Below are 16,804 nucleotides of genomic sequence, written 5' to 3'. Positions count from 1 at the left end.
CGGAGGCGGGTTTGGGTGCAGGATGGGGTCGAGACCCCCGATTTTGGGATTTTAACCCCCCACACGCCTCCAATCCCGACTCCACGGCCCAATGAAAATCCTGCCCTTTTTGCCTCCATTTATATAATCAACAGTCAGCGAGCAGAATATTATAGATAATAATATAAAATAAAATAATCTTTTATCCTTACCGGTAGTTTCTCTGTTGCCTTCCTCTTCTCCTTGTTAAAGTCTGCTCCCCTCTAGTGGACATTCTTCAGGTGGGGAATCCTAGAGAATGAGTACTGGCAGTCTATTCAGTCACGGGGCTATCACAGCTGAGCCTGATGGTGTGCGTGGTCCTTGTTTGAAGGCACAAACCAGCCAGGAGGGGTTACTGGATAGCGATAGCAGAAAAACCGTAGCCCAGAGGGACTGAGGCAAATTGCGGCGTCCCCCTGCCCGAGATCAGAAATTGAACCTCCTTGCTCGTACGGTTTGGTTATAAATAGGCTTCCTTAAGCGATATGAGTCAGCTGGGAAACTCCCTTCTCTTAACGCAGCACATTAATTTTTTACAACAGCCCTCTGAGACTCAAACAACGAGTAACCAAGGCACTGGGAGAACAGTTTTAAATGCACTTTTTATTTTCAGTACAATGAGAATCCAGTAAATAGAGAGATTATAATATTCCAAACGAGAACTTCAAATGGGAACACCAAGACCACTCCATTCATTAGTAAGCCTTGAAGGGAACATTTGGAACACCCCGGTAAAGCCAAGTTGTTAATCAAGCCCGTGCTGTGGTCTGTCGGCTCAGTCCTTCCCTCCTGTACACATGTATACGCTCGACAGCTTTCACTTCTCTTACTGTTACTCTTTGGTTGGGATGGGTCAACGGCTGATGATGTATGTGCACCCAAGAGACAACCAACAACGGTAGCTGACTCCCCTTCACTGTTATCCACTTCGGTTGGATGAAGCCAATGACAGTAATTTATCAAATTAGTTGGTGTCTGAGCAAACATTTCCATCAAGCTACTTTTTATTTTATTTTGGGGGCTGAATTTTGTGCTCATTAAATGGAGGGACGTGAATCCCAGCTTCAGCATTCCCACCCTACACTGTCCCCATCAAACACTCCCAGGGCAGGTACAGCACGGGTTAGATACAGAGTAAAGCTCCCCCTACACTGTCCCCATCAAACACTCCCAGGGCAGGTACAGCACGGGTTAGGTACAGAGTAAAGCTCCCTCTACACTGTCCCATCAAACACTCCCAGGGCACGTACAGCACGAGTTAGATACAGAGTAAAGCTCCCTCTACACTGTCCCATCAAACACTCCCAGGGCAGGTACAGTACGGGCTAGATACAGAGTAAAGCTCCCTCTACACTGTCCCATCAAACACTCCCAGGGCAGGTACAGCACGGGTTAGATACAGAGTAAAGCTCCCTCTACACTGTCCCATCAAACACTCCCAGGGCAGGGACAGCACGGGTTAGATACAGAGTAAAGCTCCCTCTACACTGTCCCATCAAACATTCCCAGAGCAGGTACAGCACGGGTTAGATACAGAGTAAAGCTCCCTCTACACTGTCCCATCAAACACTCCCAGGGCAGGTACAGCACAGGTTAGATACAGAGTAAAGCTCCCTCTACACTGTCCCATCAAACACTCCCAGGGCAGGTAGAGCACGGGTTAGATACAGAGTAAAGCTCCCTCTACACTGTCCCATCAAACACTCCCAGGGCAGGTACAGCACGGGTTAGATACAGAGTAAAGCTCCCTCTACACTGTCCCATCAAACATTCCCAGAGCAGGTACAGCACGGGTTAGATACAGAGTAAAGCTCCCTCTACACTGTCCCATCAAACACTCCCAGAGCAGGTACAGCGCGGGTTAGATAGAGTAAACATTCCAACCTGAAAAAAACATTCTCTGCACTTTTGGACCTCCCGTACCAACTATTCCCGTCTCTCGTACTCCAGGTGCATTGCAGCCTTGCTTCCGGTGGCGTGGAAGATTACCTCACAAGGTAGCTCCATTCCTTGCCAAAATGGCCAAAGTGTTAAAGGTGGCAAACATAAATAGTTGTGAGGACCCGTGTTGATTTAGTTTGCCTTTTTTGGGGGTAGTATTCCTGCTGGCATCTATATGGATCAACCTGATCAGTATATTGTTGGGATAGGGTGAAACTTTGATCTAAAGCCATATGTAACCTTATCACTGGAGAAAATTCACAGCAGGTCAGTCAGCTTCTGAAGGAGGAACGGCAGATTAACTCAATCAGTCTTTATATTCATACCATCAGAGCTGCTGTGCATTTTCTGTTTTTATTTCAGATCTCCAGCAATTGCAACTTGTCATCGTTACCCAGTTTAATTTATGTTCACTCCCAGCTTTTTCTAACCTTGTTATCCTGTGCATGAATCCCGTGTCAATATTCAAAGTCAGTTTATAAACCATTCCCCAACTTAAATAACCTCCACATTAAGCATTGTAAAACCATTTTAAAGCATTCATAATTGTGACAGATATGTTGGATATTATAAAAACGGCTCTGGCTGCTGACAGCTATCTGATACTACTTTCTCTCTCTCTCTCATTTCCTTCCTCCTGCTCCTGCTTGCTCACTTTGTGGAGGCGTTGACTCCTTACCGGGGTGCAGTTCCATAGGCACTGAGCGTTCTTCAGTACCTTGTGCAAGGGGCCACTCTGCATGTGCCCGAACGGCAAGCGTTGGCAGACTATTTGACTGATCCTGCCCTCAGCCAACGTCCACAGATACACATTTACCAGCAGCAGTCAGTGGCTAGTGAGCCTCGGCTGATTCCACCACTGTTACCACTGGCGAGTCTGCTGCAACATGTCCGTCGGAATCGCGATCAGGGAACAGTGGGAAACACAAGAGAACGTCTGCATGTAGCCGCGGCGCCTGCTGCAGTTAGGGTGCCTCGAGGCCGCGGTTAATGTGCCTCGAGGCTGCGGTTAATGTGCCTCGAGGCTGCAGGCTGCTCCACCCGCCCCGCTGACCACGAGGTCTGTGTCTACCACTTCTCTCCCGAGTCGGTGTGCTGTAGGTGTCTTGGGTGCATGACTGGACAGCCCGGGATCCGCCATCGATCTTTAGTTCCAGCTTTAAAAATATTTCAAATGGAACTTTTATGTGAAAGAACTCTTTAAAAAAAAAAAAAATTGTACTATGCCGTGTCTGTTATTTATCTATAGTATGTTCAAATCCAACGTCCACTGGCGTTTCCTGTTCAAAAAGATTTAACTTCTTGTCGCAATTTTTGAGTAACTTTTAGTGTCAACAATGGGCTGTCGCAACTGAGGTCGCCATCTACAGGAAACTTTTTTTTTATCCGGCACCGACGGGACCGACGTGGTGCCGGTTCATCAAAAAATTCCGGATAACCGAACGCTATAGTAAAAGATAGGGAGAGCGGACAGCTCCGTATAAAGCAACAAACCCCGTTGCTTAGCAACAACTGTAGAACAATGGCCACAAGTTCCAAGCGTCTCTGTAGCTTAGCAACAGCTGCAGCCACACCCTTGCACAGCAACAGATGGAAGAAGGCAAATACAAATGTGAAGTAAAACCTACTCCTGAATTTTGCCGGTTAACCGAGATTTCCGGTTATTTAGGTGCTGGTAAATCGAAAGTTTCCTGTAGTAGGAGCGCCTCTGTCTGTCTCTCAGCGGTAATTTTTAGTACTCAAACCTAAAAATCTCCTCCTTGCTGCTGCAGCCTCTCCCTTTGTAGTTCTCAATTTTTGGAACTTTTTATTTTTAAGTTCCCATGACTGATTTTTAAATATCAGATCGGTTTTTGCGTCCTTCAACTCCATGCCTTTCGTTTTCTATCTTCACCCGGGTTTATATTTCAAGTCACACCATGGGGCATTTACTGGTATTAAGTCCCAGCACCTATTTAAAAACACTTTGGTGACTCAACTCACACGGATCTCTGATTTGACCTGTTTCTGTAGCGTACCACCTGACTGTGGCAACATCTGATCATAAAGCCCATCTTCTTACCTCTTTCTGCTCCTTCTCATCGAGTGCCTGTTCGACCGTTCGCTCACCTCCCCCAACATCTCTCCTACCTGTTGCTCGCTGCCTACCATTCCTCCCGTGAAGCTCGGGCGGGGCGTTTCTTTAATCGCGAGAGGCGCTTAGGTAACTTGTAGCCTGGCGCGGCCGGCTCTCAGCTGGCGCAAAGAGGCAGCATCGGAGGCGTCGCAGCACAGAAAAGAAACGACAAGAGTTAGCGGGAACCAAAGGTGAATTTAAAACTTTTTTTTTAATGGAAGATAACGCAAGGTTTTAACCTAATGTTAAAATGTCCAGAACTGAGCCGAGTGAATAGAAACCCCCGAGAGAGAGAGAGGAGAGGCCGGCCCATCTCCTAACAAACAGCAAATACAAGAGCAATCATTAGTGTACACTCACTCCCAACACCTCTTCTGTAATGTGGTCTACGCCAAGCTATGGAGGTTTCGTCCAGTTTTAAATCGGCGTCGAGTGGCAGCTGCTGTTGCCAATGGCCCTTTGGCTGTAAAGGTCGAGGGGAGGTGCTTATATTGGAAATAAAACTTAAAAGCTATTAAAGAAAAAAAAAACCCACATTGAATTAATCTACAATTTTCACTACAACCACTTAGTAAATAGAATATTCTGACAAGTTCTGTAACGTGTGTGTGTGTGTGTGCGTGCGTGCTTTCCTTCAAAGCAATATAATCCAATTCAACACCCGATACAGCACAGGCCTGCGAGAGAGAACGAAAGTTTGGCAAGTCGGAGTTCTATTCACATCGAGAGCAGATTTGTGTTTTCAAAACGGTTCAGCGGGTTAGCGTTGCAGGATGACTACGAGGGAGGAGTGGCCGACACACATGCTGCCCAAACATCTAACACAGACAATGAAAAGCATCCAAAATCAGGTCGGATGCTCTCTCCAGCCTCTCTCCCCCTACACCCCCCGCCACCCTGCACCTCTTGAAGCACATTTTGGTTTTCAATAAATACACAAATATTTTAATGTTGTGTTTATCCCCTTTAGACGTTATTTAACAGTTTGTGTCTCCGCTCCGCACTCCCTGCATTCTGGTTGTGGGGGGGAGGGGGGCGGGTAGAGGGAAAGGGAGGGGTGTGGGGAGAGGGAAGATCCGAGGGGAAAAAATGAAATGGCACCAAGTGGTATAGGAAATGACTGGTTGCTGGTTGCTTGTGAAATACATGTTTCCAACTTTCGGTCTCGTTTTGCAGCTGTTCAGATAAGACAGCCACCACTCTGCCTGGCCGAGCTGGGGAAAAGAGACAAGTTAATCGCAAGCTTCTGCTTGGGAGGCCCATTAAGTCTTTCAACGGTGAAAAGCCCACAGAGCCAGCTTGACACATTACAAACCATCGGGGAAAAAAAGCCAGCCAGGCACCCAACTCAGCTTAGCCAAACAGATTTTACACTTCAGAGCCGGTAAAAGAAACGGCTATTGTGCGGCTGTGGCAGTTTCTCTCCCGACTACCTTAAGTAATCGAGAATGATCTCTCACGGTTCGTGAATCGGTTCTTTAGAAATGTCCCACTAACCATTCCTGAAGTGTTGGCATTTTGTTTTCCCCATTGATAAAACTGAGTTTTTTTTTAATCCCCCCCCCCTCCCTCCCTCCCCACCCACCATGCCCCGGGAATGTCAGGCACAGAGTCATTCGGAAAAACAAGCTGGAATCGACTGGAATGACGGGCGAAGTGTGGAACGTGTGGTGACTTTAGACTTTTTTTTTCTGAAACTCTGCAGCTTTGGAATAATTTTCTATTTTTTCTTGAAGAAGCTGAACCTCTTCTCTCGGTCCTTCTCCTTTCCATCCTTGTCCCGCCGCAGGGTGACTGTCTCACCGCTGTTGGGAGATATGGGGGGCATGGTCATCGCGCGGGTGAGGCCCTGGGGGCTGACGGGATAGCGGTCCTCCTGATTGGCGGCGATCGACGCGGAGATCCCATCGATCCAGCTGCTCATCTCGGCCTGCAAAAACACATCCGGGTTAAGTATAATCGAGCCATTTCCGCCTGACCTGAACCAACTTTCTCCCCATCTCTCCCGACTCTTGCTAGAATACATAGAAACATAGAAGATAGGAGCAGGAGTAGGCCATTCGGCCCCTCGAGCCTGCTCCGCCATTCAATGAGATCATGGCTGATCATCCAAAATTCAGTACCCTGTCCCTGCCTTCTCCCAGGTATCAAGGGATATGGGGAGAAGGCAGGGACAGGGTACTGAATTTGGATGATCAGCCATGATCTCATTAAATGGCGGAACAGACTCGAGGGGCCGAATGGCCTACTCCTGCTCCTATCTTCTATGTTTCTATACTCCTTGATCCCTGTAGCCTTAAGAAATATATCCAACTCCTTCTTGAATATATTTAATGAATTGGCCTCCACTGCCTTCTGTGGTAGAGAATTCCACAGGTTCACCACTCTCTGGGTGAAGAAATTCCTCATTTCTGTCCTAAATGGCTTACCCCTTATCCTTAGACTGTGACCTCTGGTTCTGGACTCCCCGACCATCGGGAACATCCTTCCTGCATCTAGTCTGTCCAGTCCTGTCAGAATTTTATAAGTTTCAATGAGATCCCCTCTCTTTCTTCTAAACTCCAGCGAGTACAAGCCCAATCGACCCAATCTCTCCTCATACGTCATTCCTGCCATCCCAGGTATCAGCCTGGTGAATCTTCGCTGAACTCCTTCCATGGCAAGAACATCCTTCCTCAGATAAGGCGACCAAAACTGCACACAATACTCAAGGTGTGGTCTCACCAAGGCCCTGTACAACTGCAGCAAGACATCCTTGTTCCTGTACTCAAACCCTCTCGCTATGAAGGCCAACATACCATTTGCCTTCTTAACCGCCTGCTGCACCTGCATGCTTACCTTCAGTGACTGGTGCACAAGGACACCCAGGTCTCGTTGCACTTCCCCTTCTCCCAATCTATTGCCATTCAGATAATAATCTGTCTTCCTGTTTTTGCCACCAAAGTGGATAACCTCACATTTATCCACGTTATATTGCATCTGCCATGCTTCTGCCCAATCACCCAACCTGTCCAAATCATCCTGTAGTTTCACGGCATCCTCCTCACAGCACACATGCCCACCCAGCTTTGTGTCGTCTGCAAATTTGGAGATATTACATCTAGTTCCCTCGTCTAGATCATTAATATATATTGTGAATAGCTGGGGTCCAAAGACTGATCCCTGCGGTACCCCACTAGTCACCGCCTGCCACTCGGAAAAAGACCCATTTATTCCAACTCTTTGCTTCCTGTCTGCCAACCAGTTCTCTATCCAAGTCAATGCCTTGCCCCCAATCCCATGTGCCTTAACTTTACATGCTAATCTCTTATGCGGGACCTTATCGAAAGCCTTCTGAAAGTCCAAATACACCACATCCACTGGTTCTCCCTTATCTATTTTACCAGTTACATCCTCAAAAAATTCCAGTAGATTAGTCAAGCACGATTTACCTTTTGTAAATCCATGTTGACTTTGTCCGATCCTGTCACTGTTTACCAAGTGCTCTGCTATTACATCTTTTATAATAGACTCTAGCATTTTCCCCACTACCGATGTCAGGCTGTAATTCCCTGTTTTCTCTCTACCACCTTTTTTGAATAGTGGGGTAACATTAGCTACCCGCCAATCCATGGGTACTGTTCCAGATTCCATTGAATGTTGGAAGATGATCAGCAATGCATCTACTATTTCTAGGCCCACTTCCTTAAGTACCCTACGATGTAGATTATCAGGCCCTGGGGATTTATCAGCCTTCAATCCCATCAATTTCCCGAACACCATTTCCCTACAAATACTGATTTCTTTCAGTTCCTCCCTTTCATCAGACCCTATGTTCCCCGACATCTCTGGGAGGTTATTTGTGTCCTCCTTTGTGAAGAATACAATTACATGGGCTTTATTCACCCTCTGGCAGCTCACCCACCCACCCATTGTCTATGTGTGAGGATAGATAGTGAATGTCGGCGGGCTATTCGACCATGGGGGCTCAGCACCGCAGAGCCCAACCCCTGTATCTACCTCCACAGCCACTCACTTGCACTTTCCAGCAGGAATCAGTGGAGAGTGATCAGCAGCAGCAACCCTGTCCTGTTCATTTCCTTCCTAGCCCAGGGACACTGGGCATAACTGTGCCCCAGAAACTGGCTGAGAGCAGCTAATTCAACACAGATTGGGAATTCACAGTGGACTGTCCTAGTCTGCATGGCTTGGTGCAAGAACCAGGAGATGCAGTTACCGACTGAGCTTGTGGAACGGGCTGTGTGGCCAGGAATTGAAACCACTGGCCACAGACCCCGTATAGGAGAACAGATCTAAACATGAATCACAGAACCAGGGAATGCTGAGGGATGCCAGGTGTACAAGTCCATAACATTTAGAACAACGTGGCGATTTCGTACAATTACCCTTCTCCTTTTAAATGGCACAACAGGCTCACCATCACTTTCGATCACACCAGGCACCCAGTGTCAACATTAAGCACTCCCAAAGTCAGGTACAGCACAGGTTAAATGCAGAATAAAGATTTGTTTGCTTTACCCCAACAACGGACCTCAGCCCCAACGTCAGAAGAGCACCTCTTGCTGCGTCAGTGCGACATTTCCCATCCCAGTCATCAGAGTCTGATCCTCAAATAATGCCGGATATGGGCCAGCTTCGTCCATACCCACAAGGAACTTGACTGATTCCACCCAAAACTCATTTCAGATAGAATCCCTACCCAAAAGGTCTTAGCAACCAGAAGAGACATTCCTTCCATCAGTCTGGGTTGGATTTGAAACCTGGACCCAGAGGTAAAATGCTAGCGTCTGAGCGACTGCACCACCCAGTCCCTGAGGGAAAGGGTTAACAAATCTTCATCGTTTCTGCAGCGTAACTGTGTAGTACTTGTATGTAGTCAGCAAGGTCAGGGTTAAAAGTGCCCGAGTCTCCGTTGTGTAACTGTGCAGTGTTCCTGTGTGTTCAGCAGGGTCAGGGTTAAACGGGCCCGGGTCTCCGTAGTGTAACTGTGCAGTGTTCCTGTGTGTTCAGCAAGGTCAGGGTTAAAAGTGCCCGAGTCTCCGTTGTGTAACTGTGCAGTGTTCCTGTGTGTTCAGCAGGGTCAGGGTTAAATGGACCCGAGTCTCCGTAGTGTAACTGTGCAGTGCTCCTGTGTGTTCAGCAGGGTCAGGGTTAAACGGGCCCGGGTCTCCGTTGTGTAACTGTGCAGTGTTCCTGTGTGTTCAGCAGGGTCAGGGTTAAACGGGCCCGGGTCTCCGTTGTGTAACTGTGCAGTGTTCCTGTGTGTTCAGCAGGGTCAGGGTTAAACGGGCCCGGGTCTCCGTTGTGTAACTGTGCAGTGTTCCTGTGTGTTCAGCAGGGTCAGGGTTAAACGGGCCCGGGTCTCCGTTGTGTAACTGTGCAGTGTTCCTGTGTGTTCAGCAGGGTCAGGGTTAAACGGGCCCGAGTCTCTGTTGTGTAACTGTGCAGTGTTCCTGTGTGTTCAGCAGGGTCAGGGTTAAACGGGCCCGAGTCTCCGTTCTGTAACTGTGCAGTGTTCTTGTGTGTTCAGCAGGGTCAGGGTTAAACGGGCCCGAGTCTCCGTTGTGTAACTGTGCAGTGTTCCTGTGTGTTCAGCAGGGTCAGGGTTAAACGGGCCCGAGTCTCCATTGTGTAACTGTGCAGTGTTCCTGTGTGTATACAGCAGGGTCAGGGTTAAACGGGCCCGAGTCTCCGTTCTGTAACTGTGCAGTGTTCTTGTGTGTTCAGCAGGGTCAGGGTTAAACGGGCCCGAGTCTCCGTTGTGTAACTGTGCAGTGTTCCTGTGTGTTCAGCAGGGTCAGGGTTAAACGGGCCCGAGTCTCCGTTGTGTAACTGTGCAGTGTTCTTGTGTGTTCAGCAGGGTCAGGATTAAACGGGCCCGAGTCTCCATTGTGTAACTGTGCAGTGTTCCTGTGTGTATACAGCAGGGTCAGGGTTAAACGGGCCCAAGTCTCCGTTCTGTAACTGTGCAGTGTTCCTGTGTGTACACAGCAGGGTCAGGGTTAAACGGGCCCGAGTCTCCGTTGTGTAACTGTGCAGTGTTCCTGTGTGTTCAGCAGGGTCAGTGTTAAACGGGCCCGGGTCTCCGTTGTGTAACTGTGCAGTGTTCCTGTGTGTTCAGCAGGGTCAGAGTTAAACGGGCCCGGGTCTCCGTTGTGTAACTGTGCAGTGTTCCTGTGTGTATACAGCAGGGTCAGGGTTAAACGGACCCGAGTCTCCGTTGTGTAACTGTGCAGTGTTCCTGTGTGTATACAGCAGGGTCAGGGTTAAACGGGCCCGAGTCTCCGTTGTGTAACTGTGCAGTGTTCCTGTGTGTATACAGCAGGGTCAGGGTTAAACGGGCCTGGGTCGCCGTTGTGTAACTGTGCAGTGTTCCTGTGTGTTCAGCAGGGTGAGGGTTAAACGGGCCCGAGTCTCCGTTGTGTAACTGTGCAGTGTTCCTGTGTGTTCAGCAGGGTCAGGGTTAAACGGGCCTGGGTCTCCGTTGTGTAACTGTGCAGTGTTCCTGTGTGTTCAGCAGGGTCAGGGTTAAACAGGCCCGAGTCTCCGTTGTGTAACTGTACAGTGTTCCTGTGTGTTCAGGAGGGTCAGGGTTAAACGGGCCTGAGTCTCCATTGTGTAACTGTGCAGTGTTCCTGTGTGTTCAGCAGGGTCAGGGTTAAATGGGCCCGAGTCTCCGTTGTGTAACTGTGCAGTGTTCCTGTGTGTATACAGCAGGGTCAGGGTTAAACGGGCCTGAGTCTCCGTTGTGTAACTGTGCAGTGTTCCTGTGTGTTCAGCAGGGTCAGGGTTAAACGGGCCCGAGTCTCCGTTGTGTAACTGTGCAGTGTTCCTGTGTGTGTTCAGCAGGGTCAGAGTTAAACGGGCCCGGGTCTCCGTTGCGTAACTGTGCAGTGTTCCTCTGTGTTCAGCAGGGTCAGGGTTAAACGGGCCCGGGTCTCCGTTGCGTAACTGTGCAGTGTTCCTGTGTGTTCAGCAGGGTCAGGGTTAAATGGACCCGAGTCTCCGTAGTCTAACTGTGCAGTGTTCCTGTGTGTTCAGCAGGGTCAGGGTTAAACGGGCCCGAGTCTCCGTTGTGTAACTGTGCAGTGTTCCTGTGTGTATACAGCAGGGTCAGGGTTAAACGGGCCCGAGTCTCCGTTGTGTAACTGTGCAGTGTTCCTGTGTGTTCAGCAGGGTCAGGGTTAAACGGGCCCGAGTCTCCGTTGTGTAACTGTGCAGTGTTCCTGTGTGTTCAGCAGGGTCAGGGTTAAACGGGCCCGAATCTCCGTTGTGTAACTGTGCAGTGTTCCTGTGTGTATACAGCAGGGTCAGGGTTAAACGGGACTGGGTCGCCGTTGTGTAACTGTGCAGTGTTCCTGTGTGTTCAGCAGGGTGAGGGTTAAACGGGCCCGAGTCTCCGTTGTGTAACTGTGCAGTGTTCCTGTGTGTTCAGCAGGGTCAGGGTTAAACGGGCCTGGGTCTCCGTTGTGTAACTGTGCAGTACTCCTGTGTGTTCAGCAGGGTCAGGGTTAAACGGGCTCGGGTCTCCGTTGTGTAACTGTGCAGTGTTCCTGTGTGTTCAGCAGGGTCAGGGTTAAACAGGCCCGAGTCTCCGTTGTGTAACTGTACAGTGTTCCTGTGTGTTCAGGAGGGTCAGGGTTAAACGGGCCTGAGTCTCCATTGTGTAACTGTGCAGTGTTCCTGTGTGTTCAGCAGGGTCAGGGTTAAACAGGCCCGAGTCTCCGTTGTGTAACTGTGCAGTGTTCCTGTGTGTTCAGCAGGGTCAGGGTTAAACGGGCCCGAATCTCCGTTGTGTAACTGTGCAGTGTTCCTGTGTGTTCAGGAGGGTCAGGGTTAAACGGGCCTGAGTCTCCGTTGTGCAACTGTGCAGTGTTCCTGTGTGTTCAGCAGGGTCAGGGTTAAACAGGCCCGAGTCTCCGTTGTGTAACTGTGCAGTGTTCCTGTGTGTTCAGCAGGGTCAGGGTTAAACGGGCCCGAGTCTCCGTTGTGTAACTGTGCAGTGTCCCTGTGTGTATACAGCAGGGTCTGGGTTAAACGGGCCCGAGTCTCCGTTGTGTAACTGTGCAGTGTTCCTCTGTGTTCAGCAGGGTCAGGGTTAAACGGGCCTGAGTCTCCGTTGTGTAACTGTGCAGTGTTCCTCTGTGTTCAGCAGGGTCAGGGTTAAACGGGCCCGAATCTCCGTTGTGTAACTGTGCAGTGTTCCTGTGTGTTCAGGAGGGTCAGGGTTAAACGGGCCTGAGTCTCCGTTGTGCAAGTGTGCAGTGTTCCTGTGTGTTCAGCAGGGTCAGGGTTAAATGGGCCCGAGTCTCCGTTGTGTAACGGTCCAGTGTTCCTGTGTGTTCAGCAGGGTCAGGGTTAAACGGGCCTGAGTCTCCGTTGTGTAACTGTGCAGTGTTCCTGTGTGTTCAGCAGGGTCAGTGTTAAACGGGCCTGGGTCTCCGTTGTGTAACTGTGCAGTGTTCCTGTGTGTTCAGCAGGGTCAGGGTTAATTGGGCCCGAGTCTCCGTTGTGTAACTGTGCAGTGTTTCTGTGTGTTCAGCAGGGTCAGGGTTAAACGGGCCTGAGTCTCCGTTGTGTAACTGTGCAGTGTTCCTGTGTGTTCAGCAGGGTCAGGGTTAAACGGGCCCGAGTCTCCGTTGTGTAACTGTGCTGTGTTCCTGCGTGTTCAGCAGGGTCAGGGTTAAACGGGCCTGGGTCTCCGTTGTGTAACTGTGCAGTGTTCCTGTGTGTTCAGCAGGGTCAGGGTTAAACAGGCCCGAGTCTCCGTTGTGTAACTGTGCAGTGTTCCTGTGTGTTCAGCAGGGTCAGGGTTAAACGGGCCTGGGTCTCCGTTGTGTAACTGTGCAGTGTTCCTGTGTGTTCAGCAGGGTCAGGGTTAAACGGGCCCGAGTCTCCGTTGTGTAACTGTGCAGTGTTCCTGTGTGTTCAGCAGGGTCAGGGTTAAACGGGCCCGAGTCTCCGTTGTGTAACTGTGCAGTGTTCCTGTGTGTTCAGCAGGGTCAGGGTTAAATGGGCCCGGGTCTCCGTTGTGTAACTGTGCAGTGTTCCTGTGTGTTCAGCAGGGTCAGGGTTAACCGGGCCCGAGTCTCCGTTGTGTAACTGTGCAGTGTTCCTGTGTGTTCAGCAGGGTCAGGGTTAATTGGGCCCGAGTCTCCGTTGTGTAACTGTGCAGTGTTTCTGTGTGTTCAGCAGGATCAGGGTTAAACGGGCCTGAGTCTCCGTTGTGTAACTGTGCAGTGTTCCTGTGTGTTCAGCAGGGTCAGGGTTAATTGGGCCCGAGTCTCCGTTGTGTAACTGTGCAGTGTTTCTGTGTGTTCAGCAGGGTCAGGGTTAAACGGGCCTGGGTCTCCGTTGTGTAACTGTGCAGTGTTCCTGTGTGTTCAGCAGGGTCAGGGTTAAATGGACCCGAGTCTCCGTAGTGTAACTGTGCAGTGTTCCTGTGTGTTCAGCAGGGTCAGGGTTAAACGGGCCCGGGTCTCCGTTGCGTAACTGTGCAGTGTTCCTGTGTGTTCAGCAGGGTCAGGGTTAAACGGGCCCGGGTCTCCGTTGTGTAACTGTGCAGTGTTCCTGTGTGTTCAGCAGGGTCAGGGTTAAACGGGCCCGGGTCTCCGTTGTGTAACTGTGCAGTGTTCCTGTGTGTTCAGCAGGGTCAGGGTTAAACGGGCCCGGGTCTCCGTTGTGTAACTGTGCAGTGTTCCTGTGTGTTCAGCAGGGTCAGGGTTAAACGGGCCCGAGTCTCCATTGTGTAACTGTGCAGTGTTCCTGTGTGTATACAGCAGGGTCAGGGTTAAACGGGCCCGAGTCTCCGTTCTGTAACTGTGCAGTGTTCTTGTGTGTTCAGCAGGGTCAGGGTTAAACGGGCCCGAGTCTCCGTTGTGTAACTGTGCAGTGTTCCTGTGTGTTCAGCAGGGTCAGGGTTAAACGGGCCCGAGTCTCCGTTGTGTAACTGTGCAGTGTTCTTGTGTGTTCAGCAGGGTCAGGATTAAACGGGCCCGAGTCTCCATTGTGTAACTGTGCAGTGTTCCTGTGTGTATACAGCAGGGTCAGGGTTAAACGGGCCCAAGTCTCCGTTCTGTAACTGTGCAGTGTTCCTGTGTGTATACAGCAGGGTCAGGGTTAAACGGGCCCGAGTCTCCGTTGTGTAACTGTGCAGTGTTCCTGTGTGTTCAGCAGGGTCAGTGTTAAACGGGCCCGGGTCTCCGTTGTGTAACTGTGCAGTGTTCCTGTGTGTTCAGCAGGGTCAGAGTTAAACGGGCCCGGGTCTCCGTTGTGTAACTGTGCAGTGTTCCTGTGTGTATACAGCAGGGTGAGGGTTAAACGGACCCGAGTCTCCGTTGTGTAACTGTGCAGTGTTCCTGTGTGTATACAGCAGGGTCAGGGTTAAACGGGCCTGGGTCGCCGTTGTGTAACTGTGCAGTGTTCCTGTGTGTTCAGCAGGGTGAGGGTTAAACGGGCCCGAGTCTCCGTTGTGTAACTGTGCAGTGTTCCTGTGTGTTCAGCAGGGTCAGGGTTAAACGGGCCTGAGTCTCCGTTGTGTAACTGTGCAGTGTTCCTGTGTGTTCAGCAGGGTCAGGGTTAAACAGGCCCGAGTCTCCGTTGTGTAACTGTACAGTGTTCCTGTGTGTTCAGGAGGGTCAGGGTTAAACGGGCCTGAGTCTCCATTGTGTAACTGTGCAGTGTTCCTGTGTGTTCAGGAGGGTCAGGGTTAAACGGGCCTGAGTCTCCATTGTGTAACTGTGCAGTGTTCCTGTGTGTTCAGCAGGGTCAGGGTTAAATGGGCCCGAGTCTCCGTTGTGTAACGGTCCAGTGTTCCTGTGTGTATACAGCAGGGTCAGGGTTAAACGGGCCTGAGTCTCCGTTGTTTAACTGTGCAGTGTTCCTGTGTGTTCAGCAGGGTCAGGGTTAAACGGGCCCGAGTCTCCGTTGTGTAACTGTGCAGTGTTCCTGTGTGTGTTCAGCAGGGTCAGAGTTAAACGGGCCCGGGTCTCCGTTGCGTAACTGTGCAGTGTTCCTCTGTGTTCAGCAGGGTCAGGGTTAAACGGGCCCGGTTCTCTGTTGCGTAACTGTGCAGTGTTCCTGTGTGTTCAGCAGGGTCAGGGTTAAATGGACCCGAGTCTCCGTAGTCTAACTGTGCAGTGTTCCTGTGTGTTCAGCAGGGTCAGGGTTAAACGGGCCCGAGTCTCCGTTGTGTAACTGTGCAGTGTTCCTGTGTGTATACAGCAGGGTCAGGGTTAAACGGGCCCGAGTCTCCGTTGTGTAACTGTGCAGTGTTCCTGTGTGTTCAGCAGGGTCAGGGTTAAACGGGCCCGAGTCTCCGTTGTGTAACTGTGCAGTGTTCCTGTGTGTTCAGCAGGGTCAGGGTTAAACGGGCCCGAATCTCCGTTGTGTAACTGTGCAGTGTTCCTGTGTGTATACAGCAGGGTCAGGGTTAAACGGGACTGGGTCGCCGTTGTGTAACTGTGCAGTGTTCCTGTGTGTTCAGCAGGGTGAGGGTTAAACGGGCCCGAGTCTCCGTTGTGTAACTGTGCAGTGTTCCTCTGTGTTCAGCAGGGTCAGAGTTAAACGGGCCTGAGTCTCCGTTGTGTAACTGTGCAGTGTTCCTGTGTGTTCAGCAGGGTCAGGGTTAAACGGGCCTGGGTCTCCGTTGTGTAACTGTGCAGTACTCCTGTGTGTTCAGCAGGGTCAGGGTTAAACGGGCTCGGGTCTCCGTTGTGTAACTGTGCAGTGTTCCTGTGTGTTCAGCAGGGTCAGGGTTAAACAGGCCCGAGTCTCCGTTGTGTAACTGTACAGTGTTCCTGTGTGTTCAGGAGGGTCAGGGTTAAACGGGCCTGAGTCTCCATTGTGTCACTGTGCAGTGTTCCTGTGTGTTCAGCAGGGTCAGGGTTAAACAGGCCCGAGTCTCCGTTGTGTAACTGTGCAGTGTTCCTGTGTGTTCAGCAGGGTCAGGGTTAAACGGGCCCGAGTCTCCGTTGTGTAACTGTGCAGTGTCCCTGTGTGTATACAGCAGGGTCTGGGTTAAACGGGCCCGAGTCTCCGTTGTGTAACTGTGCAGTGTTCCTCTGTGTTCAGCAGGGTCAGGGTTAAACGGGCCTGAGTCTCCGTTGTGTAACTGTGCAGTGTTCCTCTGTGTTCAGCAGGGTCAGGGTTAAACGGGCCCGAATCTCCGTTGTGTAACTGTGCAGTGTTCCTGTGTGTTCAGGAGGGTCAGGGTTAAACGGGCCTGAGTCTCCGTTGTGCAAGTGTGCAGTGTTCCTGTGTGTTCAGCAGGGTCAGGGTTAAATGGGCCCGAGTCTCCGTTGTGTAACGGTCCAGTGTTCCTGTGTGTTCAGCAGGGTCAGGGTTAAACGGGCCTGAGTCTCCGTTGTGTAACTGTGCAGTGTTCCTGTGTGTTCAGCAGGGTCAGTGTTAAACGGGCCGGGTCTCCGTTGTGTAACTGTGCAGTGTTCCTGTGTGTTCAGCAGGGTCAGGGTTAAACGGGCCCGAGTCTCCGTTGTGTAACTGTGCAGTGTCCCTGTGTGTATACAGCAGGGTCTGGGTTAAACGGGCCCGAGTCTCCGTTGTGTAACTGTGCAGTGTTCCTCTGTGTTCAGCAGGGTCAGGGTTAAACGGGCCTGAGTCTCCGTTGTGTAACTGTGCAGTGTTCCTCTGTGTTCAGCAGGGTCAGGGTTAAACGGGCCCGAATCTCCGTTGTGTAACTGTGCAGTGTTCCTGTGTGTTCAGGAG

At 50.6% G+C, this 16,804-nt stretch overlaps 1 protein-coding gene across 2 annotated transcripts in view; it reads right to left on the bottom strand.

The window, feature by feature from the left end:
• Nucleotides 1–604: 604 nt before the first annotated feature.
• Nucleotides 605–16,804, bottom strand: part of sptbn2 (spectrin, beta, non-erythrocytic 2) — a 678,353-nt gene continuing 662,153 nt past the window's right edge. For both annotated transcript variants that reach the window (XM_085976259.1, XM_085976260.1), the window contains one exon: nt 605–6,008. In XM_085976259.1, the coding sequence (XP_085832385.1) occupies nt 5,799–6,008 (210 nt within the window). In that variant the 3' untranslated portion in view covers nt 605–5,798. The remainder of the gene's footprint in view (nt 6,009–16,804) is intronic.

This window comes from Somniosus microcephalus, unplaced genomic scaffold (assembly GCF_052327205.1).
Source record: "Somniosus microcephalus isolate GS21.2 unplaced genomic scaffold, FLI_Smic_1.0 unresolved_chr2, whole genome shotgun sequence".
In the NCBI taxonomy this organism is placed as follows: domain Eukaryota; kingdom Metazoa; phylum Chordata; class Chondrichthyes; order Squaliformes; family Somniosidae; genus Somniosus; species Somniosus microcephalus.
The sequence above is the reverse complement of the archived record's forward strand: the minus strand, read 5'-3'. Positions and strand labels throughout refer to the sequence as shown.